The 27,298-nt window shown below is 39.9% G+C and overlaps 1 protein-coding gene across 1 annotated transcript in view; it reads left to right on the forward strand.

Annotated features, from left to right (window-relative positions):
- The first annotated feature begins 2,342 nt into the window (after positions 1-2,342).
- The window catches only part of dock2 (dedicator of cytokinesis 2), a 91,546-nt gene continuing 66,590 nt past the window's right edge, over positions 2,343-27,298 (forward strand). The window contains exons 1-24 of the mRNA XM_003444683.5: positions 2,343-2,544; positions 4,379-4,462; positions 6,081-6,121; positions 6,311-6,366; positions 6,475-6,571; positions 6,663-6,811; positions 7,078-7,213; positions 7,866-8,023; positions 9,191-9,272; positions 9,435-9,570; positions 10,420-10,495; positions 10,654-10,730; positions 12,790-13,040; positions 13,370-13,468; positions 13,637-13,709; positions 14,007-14,110; positions 15,177-15,378; positions 16,875-16,972; positions 17,076-17,165; positions 17,413-17,513; positions 19,712-19,846; positions 24,478-24,586; positions 25,034-25,104; positions 26,875-26,981. Coding sequence (XP_003444731.1) covers positions 2,502-2,544; positions 4,379-4,462; positions 6,081-6,121; positions 6,311-6,366; positions 6,475-6,571; positions 6,663-6,811; positions 7,078-7,213; positions 7,866-8,023; positions 9,191-9,272; positions 9,435-9,570; positions 10,420-10,495; positions 10,654-10,730; positions 12,790-13,040; positions 13,370-13,468; positions 13,637-13,709; positions 14,007-14,110; positions 15,177-15,378; positions 16,875-16,972; positions 17,076-17,165; positions 17,413-17,513; positions 19,712-19,846; positions 24,478-24,586; positions 25,034-25,104; positions 26,875-26,981 — 2,575 coding nt within the window. The 5' untranslated portion in view covers positions 2,343-2,501. The remainder of the gene's footprint in view (positions 2,545-4,378; positions 4,463-6,080; positions 6,122-6,310; positions 6,367-6,474; positions 6,572-6,662; positions 6,812-7,077; positions 7,214-7,865; positions 8,024-9,190; positions 9,273-9,434; positions 9,571-10,419; positions 10,496-10,653; positions 10,731-12,789; positions 13,041-13,369; positions 13,469-13,636; positions 13,710-14,006; positions 14,111-15,176; positions 15,379-16,874; positions 16,973-17,075; positions 17,166-17,412; positions 17,514-19,711; positions 19,847-24,477; positions 24,587-25,033; positions 25,105-26,874; positions 26,982-27,298) is intronic.

Here is a 27,298-nt window from a genome sequence, read left to right on the forward strand (position 1 = left end):
CGTTACAGGGCATTGAACCCTATACGGTGACTTAACTGACCATGATTTGAAACGTAAAAATCAAAAACTAAAAAATGGGTGGCCTATAAAGGGACATGTGTTCACTCTCTATGTTAAAGTCACACTGCATAAAACATTCATTTTGTAAAGCCTGGTCCCTACTAGAGTCAAACAGGATGATATATTGACAAGCAGCCTATGAGCACCGGGTGATTTCTTGGTTAGTTCAATTCTTGCCACATTCAGTTTCATTAAGTTTCAAATCACCAAGTTGGTAAGGGCAAAAACTTTACACTTGCAGCTTCTCAACACAACGTCCCAATGGACAAAGCAAGAGTAGCTCTACCTTTCATTTACAGTCTATGGATTATACACATTGGCTATCACTTGTGAAGTACCCAAAATCCCTTTATGTCCTCACTTTAGTAAAGAATACTATTTCATTTTCAAGGATCATTTCAGACATAGCTAATTTTAAATGTGTGATGTGAGTAAGCCTCTAAAATCACCATCATAACAAAAGTAAAACACATCACCCACAATAACATTGATATGCTGATGATAGATCAGTTTTTGATGTGTCTGTCAGGTTTTGACAGCCTCAACCAATGATGCTGTCAAAACCTGACAGCCATAGCCTTATTGGTTGAGAGCCAACCTGCCAAGAGGCCTTTTATATTTTACATTGGCTGTCCAAAAAGTAATACTCACATAGAGTATTTTGATTGGTCCTTTGTCTTGTGAAGATCTCCAGAAGAAACTAATCCCTGAGTCATCCATATTTCCCCTAATAGGGACTATAACAGAAGACAAGCTGCAAGGACAATCAGCGACCAATTGAAAATGGTTTGAAGAATTGAGTTTATATTCACAGGGTACTTTTTAAAAAATGGCTTTGATTGCTTTGGACTGTCATACTAATGATGAAGTTCATAAAGACTGGAGGATGATTTTTAGGTTATAAATGGATCGTTTGGATATTAATTACTTCCCACTGGTCTCTGAAAAGTTACTATTTACTATTCTAAGAGTGTAGGTTATAATTAATGTCAAGAGAGCGATCAATAATATTAAAAAAGGTCTCATCAATTATGGATGCTTGTTGCCAATTGCTGTGTGAAGGATGCTGTCAAGAATGGAAAGCTAATGGTTACCAAGGCAACATAATCTGTGGGAGGTACAGGGTAAATATGTGTTTATTTAAGGAGTGTTTTCTTTAAAGTCCACAACTTGAATATTAGTTTTATATAAGATTCTTGAAACCAGGAATTCAGGGCCCAGTTAACATCTGCGTCACTTCACATCTCTCGCTGTTTTTTGAGGTACGAGTGCAGTTTCAGTTTAGAAAGTATATAGAGCTGCAGGAATGTTCCCGATTAAAGAGACAAAATTGCTGCGGTTGCTATACATGCAGTCTTTTATGTGTCTTTCAGCTAACATTGCAAACATTAGAAAGTTTTTTAGTGACTGCCAAAGTCAAATAATTTTTGCTTCATCCTGCTGAAATGTGGTCATTAGCTCCTTTTCACTGTATTCACATGCATATTAAATTAACCATTAATGAGGTATGGAGAGCTGGCCAGGCAGGCAGGGCTTGATGACGTGGCCTCTGGGTTATTACAGGCATTTTTTTTTTAGTCTTTTCAGATCAATTTTAATGAGCAGCAAAATTCATATAAAAAAACAGAGTGTGATTTGATGTCTCATGCAAGAAAAAACCCAAGCAGCTTTTAACACATCGTCCCTTCCTATTCAACATAAAATTGTTAAAGATCAGCATTGGTATTGTAGTGCTTGCCTAGCCATTCGGATTGTTATAGTGTTTTCTCCACTTTTACCTTTCTGGTTGTAGATCGAGGAGGAGGGGGGGGAGTTCAAATTATCTGTAATAGAACACATCATCAAGCCATATCCTCTGATGCTTTGCCTTCTACAACATTTGATTTCACAAGCTCAAATGGTGATGCACAAAGGAAAAGGTCAGGGTATGTTATGTGCACGATGGCTGAATAAGCTGTGAGACTAATGGTTTAAGTCATCAGCGGTTCAACGGCTAGATGCTACTGTGAGAAAGCAGACAACCTGCGTTTTTCAGATATGAAAACATGAAAAAAATAGCAACAAAAAATGTGCACGTATTGGCCCGGTTTGACACTCAGACATCCTCTCGACTCTAACCCTTCTGTAACTGTCATCATGTGCTACTGACGTTTTACTTTGAATAATGAAGGCGAGTCTAAATGAGGAAAGTAGAGACATCGCAGGCTGCAAAAGCCTGCGGGTGCTGTAGGACTCCACCTTGTTGTACTCACCCACTTCCTCTTAACCGCCTGAAGGCAGGAAGAGAGAAGACACAGAAGGGGAAGAGAGGCAAAGGGGGATGGGCTTATTGCTTTCATTTAACGTTAAAAAAATGCAGAAATGAGAAGTTAAGGTGGACGGACAAACTAGGAGATTTATAAAGACAAAAGTATAAAGTAGGTAAAGGATTACACACAATCATGGTTCCTTGGACGAAAACCACAAGAGAGCGGTATGGTGTAGGTAAGTCAACATGTGCTTGTTTGTATGTATCTTTGTGTGAGTATGTGCAGGCACATCCAGTTTTTATGGTGCCTTTCTGTTACGGTATGATGCTAGCCTATACAGCCAATGAATAGAAATGAGAAAAATAGATTCCCATCACTTCCTGCTTGGCGGATGTAGGCAGGTGCCAAAGGCCTCAAAGAGCTTTAGGAGGTAGACATCAGCTTTAATCCCTCCAAAGAACTGAGATCCTGAAATCTTATTCATCATTTAACTTCAGTGCAACTACGCTAATTATAGTTTATTTGCACTGAAGAGGTTCGTGCAGTGGTTTGTGAGGGATAAAATCATAAGCAAAGATGGAGAAATAAGCAGCTGCAAGTAGGCAATCTCTACAAATTGCATAGCATGCAGCACATAAATACAGAAGCTAGAAGATAAACAGTCCTTAAAAATTTTCATTTTTGAAAGTGAAAGCCTGGTTTTGGCTAGGAGCAAATCCTAGAATGAGCAAGTACAGTGTGCAGTTTATCTGTTATGTATGTGGGTTTAATATGGCGGAGCTAATCAGTGTGTGTTGCCATTAGATATGCAGTGCAGGCACACACTTGGAAAAGACACAGATTTCTGCCTCTTAATACAGACTTTATTAACTGAGGTTCACTGGTCTGTTGCAGCCACTGCATTGATTTATCATTTAACCTACTTGCAAAAAGATAGACCATGTAGGGTTTTTTCCACCTGAGTAGTTCATCTACTGCTAGCATGAGACTGATGCTGACAGTGGGTGTGTGTTAAAAAGTCATTTTAAAGCACTTTCTAATATACTTACTCAAAGAAAATATTGTTTATTGTATCTAGTATAAATATCTTCCTGGTCTGTGTAAGACTACAACACAGGAAGTGGGGGAAGAAGGAAGTCTCAAGTTTGAATACAGCAGAAAAGTCTGATGCAAAGAAAAAAAATGTTGACAATTTAGTCTCACGAAGTGCGCACAAATAAGCTTCCTTTTCCTTTTCTATCAGTTTAAGCATCGGTCTAGAAATATTCTGGCTTTTTTTTCTTTTTTTTTTTGCACAGTCACAATTTCATTAGCAGGCATTTTGTAGCTGCAGTTCTTCTTGAGGGCAAACCATCTCTAAGCTTAAATGGAGGAGAGCAAGCCTCTGAACTGTTGCACAAAGAGGAATGATAGACTCTGTAGCTGTCGGTGCTCTGCACACCTTTCCTCTGCCGTGCAACTGGTCTTTGGCTGCAAAGCATGTCGCTACTCATTGCTGCTTTCAGTGTTTCCTAAATCTGATCATTTTGACTGATACAGTCATTAAAGAAAAGACAGAAAGCAGAAAAAAGAGCCAACTAACGTCTTAAAATTGCTCCAGATCTCCGGATTATCAACAGCCCAAAACCTAAACAAATGCTGCTTACTATCGCATAAGCCCAGCCTGAGGCCCAATGAAGAAAGGCGTTGCTCCTCAACCTGTTCCGTTGCCTCCCTACTCGTGTGTGCCACCGTTTGCAGCTGGCCAGCATCTGGATACACTAACTTATTTGGGCTACCTATTTATATTTACCTTAAGCTACTTAGTCACCAACTACTATTGTGTTTCACTGCTACTTGTGTTTTTTTACTGGTTAGCCTTTTTTTTTAAGTCTTATAACGTGTGACGTCATTAATCAAGCTAGCTCACCGTGTGTACTAAAATCTTCCTGTAACCGACGCATTGCCACTGCACACTTAGTGTTTGTGTTCAAGTTTATTTTTCCGTTGTAACAATAACCTTAATTATATATTCAACTTATTTATTTATATATTTATTTTATTCACTTATTTTTTTTCTTCTTCTTTAGTAAAGTGGAACTTTGTTGGCCAAAATGAGAAGCACCTTTCCCTGGAGGTGGGCGAAACTGTCCACATCCAGGAGGTTTGCGAAGGTAAGATAGTGTTAAATAAGACGTTTATCTGGTTTGTCAGTGTGGTTCAGATACTTTATACATAGATGTGTAAACCTTTGAAATTATTTGTTATTGAAAAACTGCATGTTAGTAAATATATTTTGTTCGTGTATTTGTAAATGTTACATTTTATGGAGCATAAACATGATAAATATATGTAAAATATAATATGTACGCTCAACTGCCACTTTTTTAGGTACACCTTTGTACTGGGTTTAAGCCCTGTTTAGCCTTCACCATTGCCTTAATTCTTCCTGGCATAGATGCAACAAGATGCTGGAAACATTCGTCAGAAATTTTGGTCCATGTTCACATGATAGCATAATACAGTTGGTGCAGAGTGAACCTTCCTGATGCAAATCTCAAAGGTTGGATGGAGATTTGGTGTCTTAGCCAGATGATTTGGGCTTTGTCACACAGAAACAGCCATTAGAGGCCATCAGAAGATGGGTACACTCTGGCCATAAAAGGATGAGCATGGTCACGAGCAATATTCAGATAAAAAATGCTAAATTGGTACTAAGGAATCTAAACTGTGACAACACAATACCCCCAACACCATTACACCACCACCTGTGTCTGAAGTGTTTATACAAGGCCGGATGGTTCCATGCTTACATGTTGTTTACACCAAAGTCAGACCCTACTATTTGAATATTGCAGCAGAAATCAAGACTCATCAGACCGGGCAATGTTTTTTCCAGTTTTCTACCACCCAATTTTGGTGAGCTCAACCACATTGTAGCCTCAGTTCTTAGCTGGCAGACAAGCGAGCCTCGCTGTAACAACAGTGCATCGTTCAGAGTCCCTTCAGTCACTTTTTCAGTCTGAAACTCTGTTTGAACTTCTTAAGGTTGTCTTGAACATGTAAATGCACTGAGTTGCTGATATGTGATTGGCTGATTAAATATTTGCGGTAAGCAATTGAACTGGTGTACTTAACAAAGTGACCAGTGAGTAAAACTATTACATCGCTGTTACTTCCAGAATCAGAATACTTTATTAATCCTTAAGCAAATTATGTGGTTACAGTTGCTCCAAGACAATAACGGTAACAGACTAAATTAAGAACTAAATTAAATAATACAATATATTACAAATTTTACAAAATATAAGAAATAGCTCCAATATGTACAAATAGCTCAATTATAAATATCCAGAATATTGCAAAGGTGAAATATATATGATTGACATTTTACTCTAAACTGCAAAACTTGTTATTGTTATTTTCACTGCAGAGCATGTGCAAAACGGTGTAATTATTGCGCTGTGTACTGTGCATTAGATGGAGGAATTGTACAGGGAGATGGCCATGGGCAGGAATGATTTCCTGTGTCGTTCCGTGGTGCATTTGGGAAATCTCAGTCTCTCACTGAACATCCTCTTGTGACTGGCCAGCACGTCATGGAGTGGGTCAGAGGTATTGTCCTAATGTTGGACAACATCCCCCTCTCTGATACCATTTTAAGGGAGTACAGCTCCATCTCCACAAAATTATGGAGCTGGACTCCTTTAAGGTGGTGATGTTGTTCCAATTAGAGAGTCTACGCTATCCTGATTTCCTGTCTTGATAGTAAGATGCCACTTTGTCTTTCAGGTTGGTACAGAGGCTACTTGTCTAGGAACAAAGCTCAACAGGTAAGAGCCTACACAAGCATAATATCAGTGAAAATTTACATTAACAGAAAGCTTTAAATCACATTTAAGCGGTCATCCAGATTTATTCATGTGAGAGTTCTACTTTTCTTATTCTTTCTTGTGGAAAAGAATATTCCAAGCTATCACCACTTATCGTTTCCTCACTCACCTCCTCTACATGTATTCCAGGGAGTGTTTCCAGTCAGTTTTGTTCAAGTTAAGGAAGTCATAATTGAAAAACGAGGGTATGTAAAATTAAAAAAAAATAACAGTACTAAAAATAAGTCGTCTTTAACTGTCTTCAAAAGTTTTTTTTAATTTGTTCCGTTTTTCCATTACTTATGCTATGACAGAGATGAGGAAGTGGTGATGTCTGCAGAGATGCCCTTGGTGAAGGAGGTGACCACTACGTTGAGGGAGTGGGGAAGCATATGGAAGCAGCTATTTGTGGTATGAATTAAACAGTGAGACACTTTTTTGTATTCGTGTGTGTGTGTGTGTTTGTGCGCCTGAATCTAACATCATTTATTTACCTCTCCAGGCCAATAAAGAGGCACGTGTCAAACAGGTCCAGAGGCTGATGTGGGAACTGATGGAGTGGCGTTCTCAGCTCCTGTCTGGCACCCTGCCTAGTGATGAATTCAAGGAGCTAAAGCAGAAAGTTACTTCCAAGATTGACTATGGCAACAAGTATGCCTGCATTAATATTTAAACATGTTTATACTTTCTCATTGTTTAAAGCTTAATCAACCAACCAGATTTTTGTCAGACTGACTGTATAATTCATGTTAGTTTGATCTCCTTTGAACATCTTTCTGTTCTTTTCCTGAGAACTTTGTCTTACAATCTCTATTCCTTTGCCTCCCAGTCCATACCCCTTGCTGTGTTCCTGTGTTGCTCTTCCCTCATCCTTGTTCACCTTGTATCAATCTTCCCTCTATTACTCCCCACACCAGGATCCTCGAGTTGGACCAGGTTGTTCGAGATGACGACGGGAACATCTTGGAGCCAGAGCGAGCCAGCGTCATCAGTCTATTTCGGGCCCATGAGGAGGCCACAGCCAAGATCGGTGAACGCATCAAAGAGGAGCAGGTATATACCAAACTGTAGGAAGGAGAGGGCCATATAGAAAATGTCTTTCCAAGGGTGAATGTGATGTCACACTCACGACAGTGTTGTGGTTTGCAGCTCGACAGCAACAACCAGGGAATTGTTTTCTGGAGTAACTTCTACCCCATTATTGGGGTAGTACAAGTTCATGTAAAAGTTACCCTGAACTACACACGAGTAGAAAAACGACTTTATTACTTTTTAAAAAAATATATACAGTAATAATACAGTAGTAAAATAAAACTTAACCCCTATGAAAAAGTCCTTAAATAATACATTTTACTTCCCAGTCATGTGTGCTAGCTTGGACTAATTAAGAATTCACTTCCTTACAAATTGGCTTAACTTCACTTCAACTCCATCCAGCCAATTTTTCATTTCAGCCTTGACTCAGTTCATTGACAGAATGCATTTCTGATGATTTTCTTACTCAGTGATTTCCATTTCCCGCACAAACCCACAATCTGCAGCTGCAGCTGGTACATTTTAGAATAAGTAACCACTAATTATAAAACATTAGAGCAGCCAAACACATTTATCAGACCCTTGCCAAAATGAACACTTTTGGTTGGAATTTTATCCTGTTAAATCCTCATCAGTAGTTATCTCCTAAAATTAATTTCCTCTCACACAGTCCAACATCCAGACAGACCACAGCGGGATCTCAGCACGGATCCAGTCCTCCCCCACACACAGCCTCTACGTCTTTGTGAGGAACTTTGTCTGTCGCATTGGAGAGGACTCAGAGCTCTTCATGTCCCTCTATGATCCCAATAAGCAAACCATCATCAGGTGTCACTTCTCTTTCCTTACCTTATTCGCTAAAGGTGTTTCAGACATCTGTTCCTGTCAGGTGGATTAGACGCTCAGGAAGATTTGGCTTCACATTGTGAAGTAAAGTTATTGCAGGTCTTATATATTTTCCAGTGTCACTGAAAGGAAATGACTTTTTATTTTGTGTTAAATCACAAACATACAGACTGAAAGATAAGGTGATATTTTCTTATGTAATTGATTCTTTGGAAATTAACATCATAGTTCCAGCTGAAAAATTAGTAAACTAGTTTGTTTAGATGTTGTTGTCGTTTTTTGTTTTTTAACCTTACCTCAATTGTTCTGCTGTATAAAACATATATGCAAAACCTTTTTTCTATTTCTTCTTGTGTCTGTATACCTCTCCATTGTTTCTCTGCTATTGCTAAGCCCTGTTAAATGTGAACAACGGCATGCCAAAAATAAATATACAGAAACTACAAATTATAGGGCCGCACATACTGAGTGGCAGCACTGTGTGGTGCCTGACAGTGCTGACGTTAAGCCCTGTCACTCACTGTCATACTGGCTATATCTATGTCTCAGCCACAGAAGCTGAAAGTATTAAGATAGACCCAAGTCTGTCATCTTATTCTTATAACATATAGTGTCCACAGCTACTCTTTCGTATTTTCTTGCCATTGGCTGTGATCTCTGATTCACTTCTGTCTCATCTGTGCTTATATGCTTAAATAATTTACTATTTTCTTAGATAACCATTTTTTGTTTTTTTACCCACATCTCCCTGAAAAAAGTGAAAAATAGTAGGTTTCAATATTTTAGAAAGATACTAGGTTTTCCTATTTTTTAACCTTACTGCATCCACAGGTTTTTCTAGGGGTCTGCTTTTCTATTCTCCTCCCTTAAGGTGTCTCCTACATGTTTATGTAGCTACACAGGGTAGAATTAGTAGTTACAGCTGCTTGTAAGGGGATCAAAGATTTCAGCTTAAGTTTCACTGAAACTGTTTTCATTGTGAATCATGTGTATCAGTCAGGCTGCAGTGCAGTTTCATTTTGGCTAGTAGAGCATGTCTGCAAATTTATTTATGAATGATGACATAATCTTTATGTGGTTGCTTGCTTAAATGTAAAATTACTTTAAAAATGTTTATTTATTCGTAACTCTTTACCCTTCTTTGTACAGTGAGAACTACTTAGTACGCTGGGGCAGCAAAGGTTTTCCTAAAGAGATTGACATGCTCAACAACCTGAAGGTTGTCTTTACAGTAAGTGACCACACGAGGGCAATGTCACACTGTTCTTAGCTGTGGAGAGATGAAATAGGTGACCTATTTCTTTTCAGAAGATTACATTGCATTTTTTTTCGTTTCCTTATTCCTGATTTCTGAATTTATTTCATGCACAATTTCTTTGTCTTTGTTCAACAGGACTTGGGAAACAAAGACCTGAGCAGAGAGAAGATTTATTTGATCTGTCAGATTGTAAGAGTAGGCAGGATGGACCTGAAAGAAGCAAACAACAAGAAGTTTACTCAGGGCCTGAGGAGGCCTTTTGGGGTGGCAGGTAAGTCATGAAGAGACAATGCAGAGTTATTTTTTTTTTGACGTGCTACTAAATTTCTAGCCCTAGTGATCAAGGAGTGGAAAAAATACATTGGCAATCTTCATTGTCAGTCTTAACTAGTTCAACGATAAGCAATGTTTATTTTACAGTTTTGTTACATGTACGGGACTCTAAATTATTACACACTCTTCCACTAATGAACAGATATATTGAGCACTAATCAACAGATGTAGTGAACATGTTGGGAAACACACTATTGCATAATTTGAAGACAGAGAAGAAGACTGCAAGTCTGTGGATTTAAAAAGTGCAGGGTTAAAACCCTTTTTAAAAAAAGTAGCTTTGTAAATGCTTTGTGAGCATACTGGTGACCCCGAGAACAGGTCTTTTTGATTAATGCTGAGGGTCAACAGAAATAGCTTTTGTCCAATTCACAAGAGAAAAGGCTAACACGGTTCATTTCAGTACCAAATTCCACCAGTTTTACTATCAATAATTACTTTTGTTAGATGGTTCAATCATTTTTACTTGTGTTCCCTAAAGGTCAACATTGTTTTGCTTCTGCTTGTGCTGTTTCGGGTATTATTGAGCATATTTACACCTGGGAGCTATCCTTTGTACAAAGCTAAAATGTTGATGGTGACCCTGAAGCGCCTTTTTTCTACACTTTTGGCTTCTAAGAATCTCACTTCTAAGTTGCCTATATCCTCATGTAACCTCACAACAAGCATTAAGGAGGCCAGTCTTTCTAATGTGGTGTTTTGCTAATGTGAATCCTCATTACGGATTACTACCTAGTACCTTTTTGATTCTATGATCACAGACACATTTGTTTTCTGTTCTTGGCAGTGATGGACATCAGCGATATCATCAAAGGGAAGATTGAATGCGATGAAGAGAAGCAGTATTTCATCCCCTTTTTCCCGTATGTCCTGTTTCTTGTTTCTTTTTTCCCACTCCACCTCTCTCTGACCTTTTCTTAGAATTAAAAACCTGAAAATCTATTACCCATAAAATTAAGAAAACAGTACTGTAATTTTCTGCATATGAATGTTTTCTTTGTGTTTGTATGTTTGGCTCCAGGGTAGTTGCAGAAAATGACTTTCTCCACACCTTACTGAACAAAGTGACAACATCACGAGGAGACAGTGGTGGCCAAGGTACAGTTTTGCACTCCCAGGCTTTGTTCTTTGTTCCTAGCCATGTGGCAGTTCTTGCAAAAGTCCTGCACGCACTGAAGGTTCCCACTGGACTGTGTATGCTCCAGTCATTTGTGGTCAGATAAAATGGCAGTTCTTCATTGCATCTTCACCTCTTTTCTCTGCACCGGGGTGGAGAATGAAGGACATTATCCTGATGTATGGCACCCACCCTTGAGCCGGTGTTTTCATATTACTTAACCTCCATTTCTCCCTGACCGGACTCCAGTCTTGCTGCTCACTACCTCATGTTTATGGCTGACTTTGACAAGCCCTATGGGTGACACTGTCTTGTTCCACATAGAGTAACCCCACATATCCGACTGCACTGTCATATCGCTCAGCTTTTATCTTCCTCTCGCTCCTGAAGGCCCTGGGCATAACCTGGAAAATGAAAGGAGCACTTGAACAAGCAGATATGGAAGGAACACTTGAGGCCACCAGATGCCTGCTCTTAACATTACTCACCCCTAATCTCTCCTTCCTCTCACTTTTAGGCGCTTTTACTACTGTCCAGACACACACACACCACAAAACACATTGAGTGTTTTCCCTGTAGGTCTGTGGTTAGCCTTGAAAATGTGGGTTTGTAACACAGTCTAGATTTCACCACCTATGTATTTCCCTAAAATAGCTCACCTCTTTTTTCCCTTTTTTCCCTTTTGATTCCCAATTCCTTCTCTTTGCTTTTTCACCTAATTTCTCTGAAACCCTCTGAGAGTCCATTTTCTTTAGAAGTAAATTCTGTCGATAATAATAATACCTCCATCTTTTCTTTTCCTCCTTTGCTCCCATTTCCTAAATGGGGCACAGCATTTTTCGAGCATTTATTGCAGTCTTGTCTGCAATGCCAGCACGTCCCCAGATCATTTTATTATTATGTTTCCCATAAATAAATAGTAACATTTTACATAAAATAAAGCATGCATTAAGTTCAGCCCTCAGGCCTCATGTTTCAGGGTTTCTGTTGGTCCTGAAAACATCTTAACGTTTTTTTTTAAATTCAGATTTAATGCTACAGGTCCTTGAAGTTTTTTTTTAATTTACCTGACTTCCATTTGAATTTACATTCCCACAGAAAAATAAATGAACACTCGTTTTGCGATCCCTTTTTTAAAGAAGACTTGAGTGATGCCTGTATTTACATGTAAACACTCCTAAATTTGCTCAGGTGTGGTCCTGCAAAGTTCTTTAAAGTATTCAGTTTATGCTCGTGCCCATTAAAATACCCTGTTTTTACACAGGTTGTTTTATATGATAGAGGCTCCTCCAGGTCAAATCTTATTTGGGCATTTTTCTCTTTCTGGTCTGTTGTATTTTACAGAAATGCATGCATGCATGAAGAATAAGCATAAAAAGTAACTGGTATATACCCTTACTCTGACTGTGTGCTCAAACCACTTTTTTACTATGGTGCTCATTCACATACATTCAAAGAAGAACTTTTTTTTCTATACAGTTTTCACACAAACTCACACTCTGACACATCAGAGCCAACTCTGGGTTCAGTGTCTTGCCCAAACATGCTTCAGTACGCAGACTGGAGACGCTGGCGAAGCCGATCTTCTAGCGACAGCTGCCACAAAGCTGGGCTTGGAGCTGGGTTTGGGTTTGAGCCTGGGCCTGGTCTTGCAGTAGAGAATGGAGCCAGTGAAAGAAGTGAGGAACTGAGGACGGGGCTGATCACCTGAGACCTGCTCAGATTTACCGGCATCAAGATTTCCAAAGCCAGGATAGGAAGATTTCATATGTGCTTGAGGGTTCCCAACAAACAGCTCTACAAAAAATATAAATCTCATGGCTCTAACTAGAAATGTGACCAGATATAAGCTTGAAAAGCCTCTTCTAGCTTCTTTTAACCCAACACAACTACAACTCTGTATCACTCTTTCTGTAGTGCAGAAGAATAATATGTATAAGGAAATAACATATAAAAAGTTAGTATCACATCATTGTTTTTAGTAATACATTCTCTTCCTCCATCTCTAATACACAGTCTTCTTCATTCTCTTATCCATAGGTCTGTGGGTCACCATGAAGGCTCTGGTGGGTGACATCGTGCAGATTCGGAAGGAATACCCTCACCTCGTGGACCGTAGCACCGTGGTAGCCCGGAAGCTTGGCTTCCCAGAGATCATTATGCCCGGAGATGTTCGCAATGACATCTACCTCACCTTACAGGGCGGGGACTTCGACAAATACAACAAGACAACCCAGAAAAACGTGGAGGTCATTATGTGGGTCTGTGATGAGGAGGGCAAAGTCATACAGGTGAGGAAATGTGAAGTACAGGGACAGAGCATATCAGTGGATTCAAGAGGGATTTCTGTGAACTGTGATTGGTTTATGTGTGTCTAGGGTATAGATAAAGTGTGCGGGTGCAAAAGTATATGTTGTGTATTAAATGATTGAGGTGGTATAGGTCAGTGAGCAAACACAGCACTGATGAAACACTTACTCACCCTCTCATAGTCAGGGCAAATGGATACGGATTTATCCCAGAAGGCAAATCCATCTTAGGCATACATGGATGCACACACAAACATAAATTCTTTCCAGTCACTGTGAGGCGTATTTTTCTTTACCTCTCTTTTTCCTAGAACTCCATCTGTCTCGGAGCAGGGGATAAGGCAGTCAGTGAGTATAGATCTGTCATCTACTACCAAGTCAAACAGCCCCGCTGGATGGAGACGTTTAAGGTGTGTGTGTTTTATTTCCTTATCTACTAGTCTCTTCGTTCCGTTGTCTTGATATAATGCATTTGCATTCCTCATTTCTAACTTTCAAGGCAAGAAATCACATATTGTCAGTATGTCTTTAGGTTATCTGCTTTATTATATTCTACAATAACGTGAGATATCCTCCAGGTGGCAGTCCCCCTGGAAGAAATGCACAGAATTCATTTACGCTTTATGTTCAGACATCGCTCTTCCCAGGAGTGTAAGTATCACCCTCTGTCTCTCTCTACTTGTCTGCATTCTTCATTAGATCATCACTCTTAACTCCTCCTCTCTGATCCCCTGAGTATAATGTGACACTGAAAGGACAGAATGAGTCTAACCTATTTGGAAAATGAGCCAAGGCATCATTACACATACTTGATTAAACAAATGAGCACTTTTTCTTTCTTCTGCGTGTGAATTCTCAAACTCCTTCTGCCCTTTCTCTATTTCCCTGATGTGTTTTTCCCCTGGCCATTTCTAGTTTTGTTTACTTATCGTTCTCCTTCATTTGCAGCCAAGGATAAGAGTGAGAAGAACTTCGCTATGGCTTTTGTGCGTCTAATGAAGGAGGATGGGACTGTTCTGCAGGATGGACTTCATGAACTTGTGGTCTTCAAGGTCAGAACCAGCGGCAGAGCTTTTGCACAAAGATAGACGAACTAATGAATGGATTCCGTGTCCTCTCGAAGGAAATACCATCATCCTCTTTTTCCAGTTTACAGAATAGCGCATATAGACCTACGAACACATAATAACAAACAAAGAATGATCCTTTTATGATGAATTTATATTTACAATATGAAGGTCAAACAAAAGTGGTGAAAATGTCCACAGCTATTTGTTGAAAATACTGTATAGTAGATAATCTACAAATAAGTTTGAAAGATGTTTGCACCGGGAAAAACGTCTAACAGTGTATGTTTAAATGCAACAATCATCAAAACTGACCTAAACATGTAGCGAGTATAGATAAGAGATTATGACCACCCAGACAGGTTGAGTGAAGCCAAATAGATTTCCTGCCAAATGAGCCCAAGCTAAGATTGAATCCCCATATTGATTAAATGCCAAACCCAATGAAGATTAATTACTCGTGATTCACTCAAAGACCAAATGGATGGTCCCTCTGTGCCCTCTTTCTCGATTATCTCTCATTATCCCTGCATTCCTCTCGCTCATGGCTTCACTCTCTTACTCTCCAATTTTTCCAGCCACTCACTCATTATTTACTGATGTGGCATTAATGAGGACAGAGTTGAGGGTGCTGAGTTGAAAATATGACATTCACTGATGCCCTCACCTCTGCCGTGCCAGAGCTGTCCCACTGCTCCTGCTACCCACTACCTGCCACCCTGAAGCAATCAGCATAGAAGAACCGTTGACGTTGATGTGACAAATTAACGGTGTTCTGTTTTGTCAAAGCTTCTATCTTTCTAACTTGTCTGACACCACTGTATCCAAAACTCTGAGTTCACAGAAATTAAGGCATAAGTAAATAAGGCTTAGGCATAACAGAGGATTACTCTTTACAAATCTTACAAATGTATCAAATCGTGCAGTTTTTCATTTACATCAAGACATCTTGTAAGCAGAGACAATTTCCATACATCTATGCCATCTTTAACAATTTTGTCGCACTAATGGTGTCCACAGCATTTTGTTAAAAATGACTTTGTGCTTTTAGGGTGACAGCAAGCGCATGGAAGACGTGAACTGCTACTTGAATTTGGCCTCAACCCGCAACCATCACAGTGACCCCCACAAGATGTCCACACTGAGCCGCAGCTCAAGCAGCGTGTCTGGGGGAGGAGGAGGCCTGTCTGTGAGCTCTAGAGACAGCTTCACCATCTCCACCCTGGTCTGCTCCACTAAACTCACCCAAAACGGTACGTGCAAGCGTGATATTGTGGCGACGTTAGCATGCTAGAGGCTTGGCAGGGCAAACGATTTTTAAACAGAAACAGCCGTGAAAACACAATAGATGACAAAAGGTCAAAGCAGACCTTTATGTGGAGGAGGGTGCTTGAAATCAAGCCTGACACATCCAAAAAAAAACCCCCATTAATTAACAACTTCTTTCAACAGACTAATAAGGCCAGGCAAAGACAATGAATCATCGGTTGGCTGTGAAATTAGTAGAGGACAAATCCACTCCTTACAAGTCTGTAAGAAATACTGGTCGGATGTGGCCTCATGTATTGGGCTGGATTCAAATGTTTCCCTCGAAAACAACAAACTGGTGGTGAAATGCAATCAACATTTTGCTAACGCACCAAGACTGTGTTATTTTTAGGTTTAGGGTTAAAAGTTGAGGTGAGGTCAAATTAGAGGAAAGACAACCTCTAACCAATTAATGGTGAGTCAACAGAATCTTAATTAGACTATATGTTTTGTGGTCATGGAATAATAAGCAAGGGATGGAGGGCAGGCTGTGTATATACATGGATTTTATTAGCAGGGAATGTCATCATTTTGTCCTACACACTCAGGCAGCCCCACAGGCCAGACACACACACACACACACACACACACAGAGAGAGTGAAATGCACATCTACATCTAATGCAAAAAGCACGTACACCCCAGACAGTAAGGTGCATCAGAGACAGGTGGAGTTCAACAGCTGTTACTGAGGAAGCCAGTCCATCACTATAATGAACATTATCCTGTTGTATTAATCACCTGTACCACGTGCACACAGACACACACATGCACACACTCACACACACAAAGGGCTCTCAAGCATGCATGTGCACAGTGTTGTTCAGGGCCACCCACCAGATGTGCGGCTTGGCCCGGTGAGTCAGAAATTACTGGACAGGGAAAGCAGTGAGCCTTACGTGGGCAGCACTACAGAGACATGGAAATCTGCCCCGTGTCAAACTGAAGCAGAATTAATGACACAGACTGTGGATTTGAAAGTCCCAGAGGGACGGACACTGTCCATATAACAATCATTACATGACATATCTCCACTTTGTTGGCACATGGAGATGAACTTGAGACTCTAGAATTAAATGTACAATATTGCCCAGGAAGCATAAACTTTATATGTATTATTGTATATTTAAAACCCAGTTGATTACATTTACAGTGGTTTAAAACAGGGAAAAGCAGCAAATTGCTGAATGTCAATGCTGTCAGTTAAGTAGTGTAACTAATTAAATTATTTATTGTTTCAACTCCAATTTTAATACAGCACAGAAAAAATCAGCTTACTATATTTCACATGAAATTAAAACTGAATTCTGCGCAATACCGAGGAGAATCTCTCTCTTTTTTAATTATGCTGTTAATTGAAATGACATTTACATTATAACAAAGTTGAGTAACCTCCACTTCCACCTGAACATCAAAAATACTTTGTTTTCTCGTCTCTGTAGTGGGGCTTTTGGGTCTGCTCAAGTGGAGGACTCGCCCTGAACTCCTCAAAGAAAACTTGGAGAAGCTAAAAATCATTGACGGAGAGGAGGTGGTCAAGGTCAGTGGTGTGAATACAAGTGTGCCATTCAATAAGTGTGTAGGCTAGCGTGTGTGTACTTTGACTGGTTCTCTCTTTTTTTTTCCTGTACATGTGTGTGTAGTTTCTGCAGGACACTCTGGATGCCTTGTTCAACATTATGATGGAACACTCTCAGACTGATGACTATGACATCCTTGTGTTTGATGCCTTGGTGAGTGTGTGGTTTTTGTGAGTCTGACTTTGCATGCGTGCGTGTCAACGCATGCAGCAGATATCTTGACAGGCTATCTCTGCGTTCAACGAGTCTTGACATCTTTGTATCTACCTGTCCATCTTTTCCCAAATAAAGACTGTCAGATGATCATACAAAAATTCTCATCTGCCTTTTAAATGTTTTACTGCTTTGTAAGCGTTTAACAAACTCTCAAAGTCTCTCTTCTCTTACTTCTGTCTGGCAGATATACATCATCGGGCTCATCGCTGACAGAAAATTCCAGCACTTCAACACAGTGCTGGAGGCCTACATCAAGCAACATTTCAGTGCTACACTGGCTTACAAGTAGGTTATTTCCATTATCAGAAGCCTCTTACTGTCATGTCACTCCTGAAAGAGTAAGATACACTTTTCAATAGCACATCCCATTTACAGGAGCAGCAAAGGAAGTTGCTGAAGGATTTGGTGAATTGAATATAAACCGCATGGTGCGGTGATTAATAACTTCACTCTTGGTTAGTCAGATCCCTGGTATCAACAGCTCACAGTGACACATGACAACAAGAGCTCAGCAAATAGAGACAGGCTTCTCCAGGAAATGTGAGCTTTTGTCTGAACGGTGCTGAGTGACAGGATGCAGCCAGAGGCCGATGGTGTGGGTTTTTGTTTACTTGTATAATGACAATAGAAATAAATATGGTGATGAAAACCCCTTATGTAATCACATTAATCTGAGGTAAATGAGTTTGTATTTCACATAATCACTGTAAAATGTCATGCATTTAAGAATAAAATAGGAAATGCCACTCTTATTGAAAAGATGCTGTAAATGAGGCAGCGACACGTAGGACTGATGAGAATATCGCATTCCAGCGTGTCCCGCATGGCCGGCAAAATATCACGTTATAATGAAGTGGTCTCATACATGGTGTAGTCATTGAATTTATTTTGCAGCACGCAAACACAAAAACTGTACACTCATAATAGATGAAAATAGACTAATTATCAGCATTTCCACTTCAGACAAAGAAAACGTGTTTTATGGTGATTTAATGGAAGCGCCCACACTTTACAGGAGGGGCCATGGGGGTTCCTTCCTTAGTGTTTCTGGGCAGAGGGCCTGGCGATCCCTCTGATCGTCCAATCCCTGCTTGACAAATCTGGCTATAGGGACAATGGAACATCACCTGTATGGAGGGGAAGGAGCCCATATTAGTCTGTGAGATCGAGAAGCAGGGTCCCCTAGCTGAGGCTCTGAAATCAGTTTCCCCTTGATAAGGGATGGAAGGCTGATTTCCACTCTGGATTTCCAAGGCAGTAGACAGGGATGGCTGTACTTGTATTTCCCTGGTGCCTGTACACTGGGTTCACCTTGGTGGACAAGATGGTTATTTCCCTCACCTCTAATTTCACTTTGCTTTCACTTTAAAACACATTTGTTTACAGTGCCAAAGCATCCACTAGAAAATTACCAACATGTCTAAAGATACGCCTGACTTCTATTCATCCTGCATCTTTTCTCACTTCCTCCCACTGCTCCACCTCTAAGCATTCCCTGCCCAATTATCCTCATAACTTTCTTCCTCCTCACTGCTTTGCTTTCTTTTTTCCACTCTATCGTTTCATATGTGCCTCTATCATAACTCCATCCCTCTCCAGTTAGTATGTTGGTATTCACCCTCTTTAAGAGGGTCACTGCAGCTTATCGCCTGTCAGCCCAGAGGCTATTATGTAAAACTGTCTAACTTGCTCTCACCATATTTTAAACTGCTCTCAGAAGGAATAAATCCTCCTGTACTTCCCTTTAAGCTATTGCACCAAAACAAAACTAGGGATCACTGACTAGTAATTACATTGGAAATATTATCAAGTCCACTCTAATGGCAGTGAGGCCAGATTGGAGTCAAGTTTTAAAAGGACTTTTATTGTTTAAGAGGATTGTGTAGTTTTAAAGTGGTCGTTCTTAGTGAGCGATCCGCTGTTGCCACTTCATGGAAATTGAGGTATCACAAAACCAAAAGGCTATAGAGCTACTGTACAAATGTTCTAGTGTTGTATAATATTGCGACACAGGAAGGTTAAACAGGAAGATTCTGGTAGGTTGTAAACTTAGACTGAACTCTGTGCTACCCAAACCTCTCTCCAACTGCGTTGGCACAGCAGAATATTTATGTGTGTGTCTAAAGACGCCTGCAGGGTGTGCATGTGTTGGAGAATGATTTCTTCACCATGCATCTGAGGGCAAATAAAAATGTCTGTGAGCTGTGTGAAAGGTACATCTGTTGAGGTGTGAAATACTATTTTGCTATTTTTCCACAGCCACCTCTCTGACAGTTTTTCTCTCTGGTTCTTTTGCTCGCACTCTATTGCACTCCGTCTTTCTGCTCTATGGAAGTGAAAAATGGAGTTGGTGATTAACTTTCCAACCTGTGCAACATCAGAAAAGGAATGACAATTCTGTCTGAATGATTTTGATTGTCTCCTTTCTCCCCATCCTGCACCTCCTTCCTGATTTTTTTTCCCCCCGTATCTTTCTTCCCCAGAAAGCTGATGTCGGTGTTGAAGAGGTATCTAGATGTGTCCAGTCGAGGAGAACAGTGTGAGCCCATACTCCGAACCCTCAAAGCCCTCGAGTATATCTTCAAGTTTATCGTTCGTTCACGCATGCTCTACTCGCAGTGAGTACTTTTTTTTCTGTTTTGTTTTTGGATCCACGACAATGCAAATAGAGATTCTTGAACACACACAGAACGCAGTGACTCTGCATTGCCAAAGTAATTGTTTTTGACAGCTCTGTGAGAAAGGCCTGCTGATTACAGCACTAAAGGTGCTAATAAGCATTGATGATGAAGTGCAGCAACCAAATGATCTAGCTAATGTCAGGGCAGGACTGCTGAATGGGCAGCCAACATGGCCAGAAAAGTTCCAGCAAGAGAGACACCCACTGTGCTGAGCCCAGGGCTGCACCATATGATGAGTGTAAACACCATTTATAACTAGTGAAAAAGTTGTTGCTGAGAGATCAGACAGATGATCCAGAAACATGATGTTCCCTGCCTGTGGGTGACTTGAGTGACTTTGTGTTGATGCCATTGGATGCAGGAACATAGGACACAACCCTGTAGAATTCTGTATGAATGTTTATAGAAATTAGTTTTGAGGGGATGTGTGTGTGTGTGTGTGTGTGTGTGTGTGTGCGCGCGGCACCTGGTCAGTGACAGTCTGTCTTTTTAATCTTCTAAAGGGCATCAGGGGCTTTTGATTGTTTGTTTATTTGATGAGAAACTGGAAATGGGAAGAGATAAATAAATTTGGGTAATAAATTGATTTTACTGTTTACTCTGCCAGTTAGGGACAAGGGCAAGTCCGTCAAACTTCTAAGGTCAGATTTTGTTTGTTCCAGCATTCTCATGAAATTATATTTGTATACCTTGCCCATTTTGATCTGGATGCCCAGGTTTTTAGAAGATGGAAATCTAAGTTTGTGAATGTGAGAGCTTGAGAATGAGGCAACAATAAGACCTCTGACCTTGAGGTGACCTCTGACCTCAAGGTCAGAGGTCACCGAGAATTGCAACAATGTCACAACAATGACACTGACCTCAAAGTCAAGGTCAGAGGTCAAGTTTTCTGAAAATCTTGTTAATGCAATAACTCAAGAAGGAAGTCACCTATGATTTTCAAATTAATACAATAGGTGCATCTACTAAAAATCTCAGATCAGTTTGAATCTCAGTGACCTTGACCTTAAGGTCAAAGATCAAGTTTTCTGAAAGCCTTGTGAACGTGATAACTTGACAACGAGGCGACATAGGATTTTGGATACCATTGGTGTGTGTACTAGGAAGCTAAGGGTTAGCACTGGTGGTCACGAGTATTTTTAGAACCTGAAACTATGCCCATTTTAATATACAGTCTACAAATAAAAATGGAGATGCATATGCATATTCAGCGAGGTATTACAAAATGCTATTATAAAAAATGGCAAGATCCAGTGTCTCAGAATTAGAAAATGGCAGATTTTTCTGTCAGTGAGTTCAGATTTTTCTGCAGGTTTGTCTTTTTGTGCTTTTCTTTGTGTTTATGTATGTGCATGTGTGTTCACACAGACATTTTAAGCAGACATTTAAGCATTCTTCTAAGTATATGCTTTTGTGTGTGCATGACATTATCTCATCACTGGTCCTAGACTGACTGAGCTTCAGTCACCAGCATCCCCTGGGTGTTTCTAAAGCGATAAGTCTCACTCTCCTTCTCGGCTTCTCTCTCTCCTTTTCTGTCTCTTTGTCTCCCAACTACCTGCTGCTGACAGTTTCAGCTTCCTCTGCATCTAAAGTTTTCACATCAGATTTCTCCTCTACTCTAAGGGCTTGTCACGCAGAGAGAAAATCACATATTCAGGGGAGCCACCGTGCTGTAGATGCATCTGTAAGGCTTCATCACCGTCACCATGAAGACTAGCAGTCATTAATAGTTAAATAGGTGGCATTGAAGATTTATTAGGTTGTCAAACCAGCTTCGTGTTCATGCAAAATCTATTATGAATGTGTAATGTGTACTTCAGAAATATGTAAGGCAAGCAATTCTATATTTTGCTTCTTTTTGTACTTCAAGCTTCAACCCTTTAATTTCTCTGGTGTCTAGTTAATCACGATCACAGTCCTTTTTAATATGTTCACCTCAAGTAAACTAATAATGTCACATGAAAAAGAATGTTTTCTAATATGAAGACTTATTCTTATTAATGTGACAAAGTATTAGATGATCATTTTATTATGAGCTCAGTGTTTTCTAGTTATCACAATAGATTTGTTTCACAGCAGCTGTTTTTATATTACAAAGAAGGTAAACACAGGTGTTACTAATCACATTAATCCTCTGCATCTAAATTAAATAGAACTTTAATGTCATTAGTAACACCTGTGGTTACTTACCAGTTCACCTGAAAATGGTTGCTGTGAAACAAGTCTGTGTCTAAACTTTTGAATTTTGTTATCTTATTGTTAACACATCTTATTATTTAATATAAAAGCAGGAGAAAAAGGATATTACTTTGACAGTAAAAGACTAATTACAGGAAAAATAGTTCCCAACTAAAATTCAGGGTCACAGTGATGCGTACCTTGGGACTCTGTTCCATCGATCAGATTGAAAAATTCCAAGCGTTACAGACCAAACAATAATCAGAGGATTTTTCACAGTTACACTCATTGGTGATGCATCTTAGAGGTTTTGGTTATTCTCATTTCAGTCAAAATATTGCAGCACTGAGCACTTTGATTCCAGGGAAGCTGATTAAAATTATGAATCAGAACAGGGAGATATTTATGACTAGAAATTCATATGTCATGTTTACTGGTGCCTTGAAGACATTATTTTTACAACTACAGTATCTGCAGCTGAGTTGCTCTTCAGCCCCTCTTTTAATCAGACTTTTTCTCTGCCGCTCACTCCTTTTTTTAATTTACATAATTTTGTGTTAGTGTACGCTTCCTGAGAAAAATAAAATTTAGGTTAAGAGTAAAGTGATCATCTATTGTGTAAAATGCAGGAGAAGTGTATATTTGTGGTATGAGTGCACAATTCAGTCTTAGCATAGCAGCACTAACACATCAACTGTAGATAACACCCACGCAGGTGTGCACAGACACACACATACACACTCCCACACACACGCGCACACACACAGAAACACTTACGCACAGACAGGGCTGGTGGATTAGCAGGACAATGCGTGTGTAATCATAACTGTACTCTGCAAAGAGCCCAGTGATAATACCTCTGTGTGTTACTGCCTAATCCATCCCTCCACATGCTAAATTTGCTGTGTGCCACATGCTAATCCTTCCCCCCAGCACTCATAACTTCCATTGTAATTAAAAACTGCACAGTGCAATTGAATCGCTCAAACACAGTGAGGAGAAGGAGGAAGGAAATGGGTGGAGAGATGGATGGCAGTAAAGTTTGCTAATGCGCGAGCCCGTAGACCTGAGGGGATGTTAGAAGCAACACAGTCAGCCAGCCTTTTCTCGTGACAGGATGCTGTAGTTACAACAGTCAGTGCTTATCAGTGTTCAGTTGCAAAAACTGGCTTCATTTTGTTAGCGTAATGCTGCATTGTTTTTTCTCCATTACTATAATTGAATATGGGACATAAAATCAAAGATATTGCTTTGCTGTGTAATTACCTAGGCAGTTTTTTGTGGGTTTTACAGCTTCGTATGCTAAAGAAAACATTGACTTAGGGTTTAAAGTGCACTCCTGTTACAGAAAGAAGATACAAGGAACTGTAGCCAATTTAGTTGATGCCCCATTTCCAGAAAATCACAACAATTCAGATGCAGTGTCACTCTGTGCTAAGTGACTTTGATCTCATATAAAGAATGGCAGCACGGAAATGATGAAGATAACTTAACAAACCTTTCATTACAAGACTGGAATCAGTTTAAACTGTGAAGAGAAACACCTGGTTGTTTTTAGGAAAGCCAGTAAAACTTATCAGCGGTATAAATTGGCTACTTAAGGACTAAGGTTGTTGTGGAGCTGCAATAACAGTAGATTTAGGATTTTTTAACCCACTAAATTAATTTGGGCTGATTTTTTAGTTTGGCTTTGGCTCAGGAGGTAAAGCGGGTTGTCTGCTATTTAGAAGGTTGGAGGTCTGATTCCCAGTTCCTCGATTTTGCTTCTGGGCATCATACTGACCCCTGACTTTCCCTTATGCATTTACTGAAGAGTGTGTGTGAATGTTGGATAAGGTGATTAGGTTTAGATAGTGTATGTGTGTGTGACTGGGTGAATGAGGCTTTGAGTGCTCATTCAGAGTAGAAAAGTACTCCAGTCCATTTATAGAAAAATCTTTTAAGTACAGCAGGCATTATTTAGTAGAAGACAACATTTCATTGACCTGACGTCTTGTGATCATATTACTTCTAGAAGTGCGTGTCAGCTGCTTATGCAAGGAGATCTGTTGGTTTATAAAGAGAAAGAAAATAGAATAACACAAAATATTGTGGATCAAACCTTTAAATAATTATCCATCAGTCTCTGTTTGTTCAGTTGTGTTCAGAACACAATAATCATTTGTAGTTCAAACTGATATATGTATCAACTGTATGTACTTATAAATGAGACTCATTGTGTCCTTTTTTTCCTTTTTTGACCTTTCTCACTCTCATTGATTATTTACTACACTAGTTTATTTTCTGCTGTTTTAATACGTATTGTTTCTTTTATAGCCTGTTCACTATTCATATTCCTCTGTAATTTCTGACCCGTCTTCCCTTTTCACGTTTTTCTGCGCTTCTAGGCTGTACGAGGGGAAGGAGCAGGCAGAGTTTGAGGAGTCGCTGAGGAGGCTTTTTGAGTCAATCAACAATCTGATGAGAACAGACTACACCACCACACTGTTGCTCAGGGTAATCACATACACTCACCCTGCATCCACGCTTCACAACCTAGTGCACCTCATTACATTGTTTTTATATACTTTTCATCTTTATCTGAACCCTTTTTCCGCTTCTTCTGTTTTGCTAGATGTCCTGTCTCACTATGTCTCACCTTCGTCTCATGCTCCCACTTCTCAAATGTGATCTCTAAGTCTGTTTCTGACTGCATCAGTATTCTGCTGCTTAGTGTTTTCCTCTTATTCTCTGTGCCTACACGTACACAGACATACAAACAGAAAACATCAGAAAAAGTTAGGTAGAAAGACAAGAGCCCAGTGAAAAATGAAACACCCCCTTTAAACACATGTGGAGAATGCCTGTTTGATGGCAAAGTCACCTTGCACAGGGTTTCAAGACAGTAATTTAACACTATTTACTTGTTGCGTGTTGTGTGTGTGTGTGTGTGTGTGTTGTTAGGTTGCTGCTCTGAAGTACCTGCCAACAGTCCTGCAAGATGTGGAGAAAGTATTTGATGCCAAGCTTCTCAGGTAAGCTTATCCTTAAACTCACAAACATAGAGACATGCACACACTAGCACTTTATCTTTGGTCTTATTCGGCCACACCAACAGAGAGAATATGTGAGAGTTTTCACCTCAAGTTTTCCACTTGGCTTTATTCAGTGACCCTTATTCTTCTATTTCCTCCCATATTCCATCGTGGTTAAACCTTACCTCCTTTATCAGGTGATAAAAATCCCATCAAACTGACGTAGACACAAGGACAAACACTCCAACACACTCTGCTTCTCCTCTATGTGCCCCTGAGTGAAATGACAATTTTACCAGAACCATCAAACAAAAGTCATTTGAACCCCTTCTCTTTTATTCTCAGAGTCCTGAAGAACAAAATGACTTAGAAAGACTGGCATAACCTTTCCTTGACCCAAATGAAACATACAATCCACTGCTTAGCTCCAGAAACAGCATCAGTGTGCATACTTCACCAGTTAGTATGTTTTCTTGTCTTGCCACATTCAGTTTTTAAACCCTCCCATCCTCATATATTGTCTTTTCACCTTTCTGTGACCTGTGGGGTTTCGTGTGTCCGTGTCTGAGTTTGTGGACTGTCTGCATCTGCCAGTTCAGTCCCTCTAGTGGCTCGATGTCAACACAGTGTCACAGAGGTGCTACCTTAAACACCTGCCTCACACACAAAGATGAGCGTTGAGGCAGAGAGTTAAAAGTCAGGGCATATATTATCATATTCTGTCTTTTGTCATTCATTTCCTTCTTTTATCTCTCACTCCCAAACCCCTTCACTCGCCCTTTATATTCTATCTTGTGCACTTCTTTACACACATATCCACAAACATATCGCAGCCATCTGAACTTGAAAGTAAAGTCCCCTTTGCATTCTTGATCAGGATCGCCTCGAGCAGAGTTTCCACAAGCAGGCCATGTGAATTACAATTATGCTGCTCGAGGTGGACATCAAAGCTTTGTCTTGTGTCCTGTATAGTTACATTTCTGCACCTTGTAAACTCACCTGTGCAGTGGTACTAGTGAAGACATTTTCTGCTAAGGATGTGTTTTGTCACTCAGGGTATCTGCAGCATGTCCACAGAGTATATAGTGACATTTTGGATTTTAATTAGATTCAGCCCAGATGATTAGTGGACTAGATAAGTCTTCACTGATCCTCTGTACTCGAGCCTGCTCCTGTGCCAGCTTGGGGGACATCAAAAGTCACACGGACCTTTGTGTTGTGTTTCGTTTGGGAGCAGAAGGTTTGCATTTTCTTCTTTTATGCCATTATTGAAAGTGCTGCAGCAGCCTGTGTGGGATAATTCAAGGAGACAGAGACAAAGTGAGATACAGACAAAAAATTGAGACCGAGGGTTTGGCATGTTCTGAGCGTTCAATCTTTCTAAGTGGCGTCAGGGCTTGCAACCAGCCCATTTAATTATTCCAAAATTGAATTTGGGGCAGAGGATAAGTCAAACCCATGTCTTCATTAAGATGTGTGCAGACTTTAGCTCGTTTGTTTTCCATACAGCATACACTGCTCTTCCCTGTGATACAGCTGCTGCTTCTAGTGGTTGCATATTTTGTATCTTAAAGGTGAGGTGTCTAAACCAGGGATGGTTTCACTTTTGATCTTTGAAGCACTTACATTGTGTGAATTAGTAATGCTTGGTGAGATGTATAAAATGTGGAAAAATATAATTTCTGAATATTTTGTGTGTCCAGTTGCTGTTCCCCATGTGATAATCTTTTATGATTATTCATTTTCCTCTGTGTCATTTTCTCTCCCCAGTCAGTTGCTGCATGACTTTTACTCCTGCATTCCTCCTGAGAAACTCCAGAAACAGAAGGTGGCCTCTATGACTGAAATTGTCAGCAGCCAGCTCTTCCAGAGACAAGGTGCATCATTTTTTCCATTAACAGTTTTCAGCACTGAGTTACTAACAAACAGCAGACTTCATGCTGGGTAAAGAGTGAATCACAAGTACACATATCCATTCTGAGTGAAATCCTTCAAAATCCTATAAAGCATTCGTTGCTTCTTACTTAACAGTAGTGATCAAGTTAAAAGGTCTATTATACAGTAAGTAATTCTAGCTCAGCAACTGTACCGGACTGCTTCTACTGTACTTTATGGCCAGTGAGGGTGCTCTTTGCACTAAAGGTTTTATCACGGTAATACAGAAAGGGTAATGTTCCATTTCCTGTGGGACAAT

Source organism: Oreochromis niloticus, linkage group LG2, assembly GCF_001858045.2.
Source record: "Oreochromis niloticus isolate F11D_XX linkage group LG2, O_niloticus_UMD_NMBU, whole genome shotgun sequence".
NCBI classification, from domain to species: Eukaryota; Metazoa; Chordata; class Actinopteri; order Cichliformes; family Cichlidae; genus Oreochromis; species Oreochromis niloticus.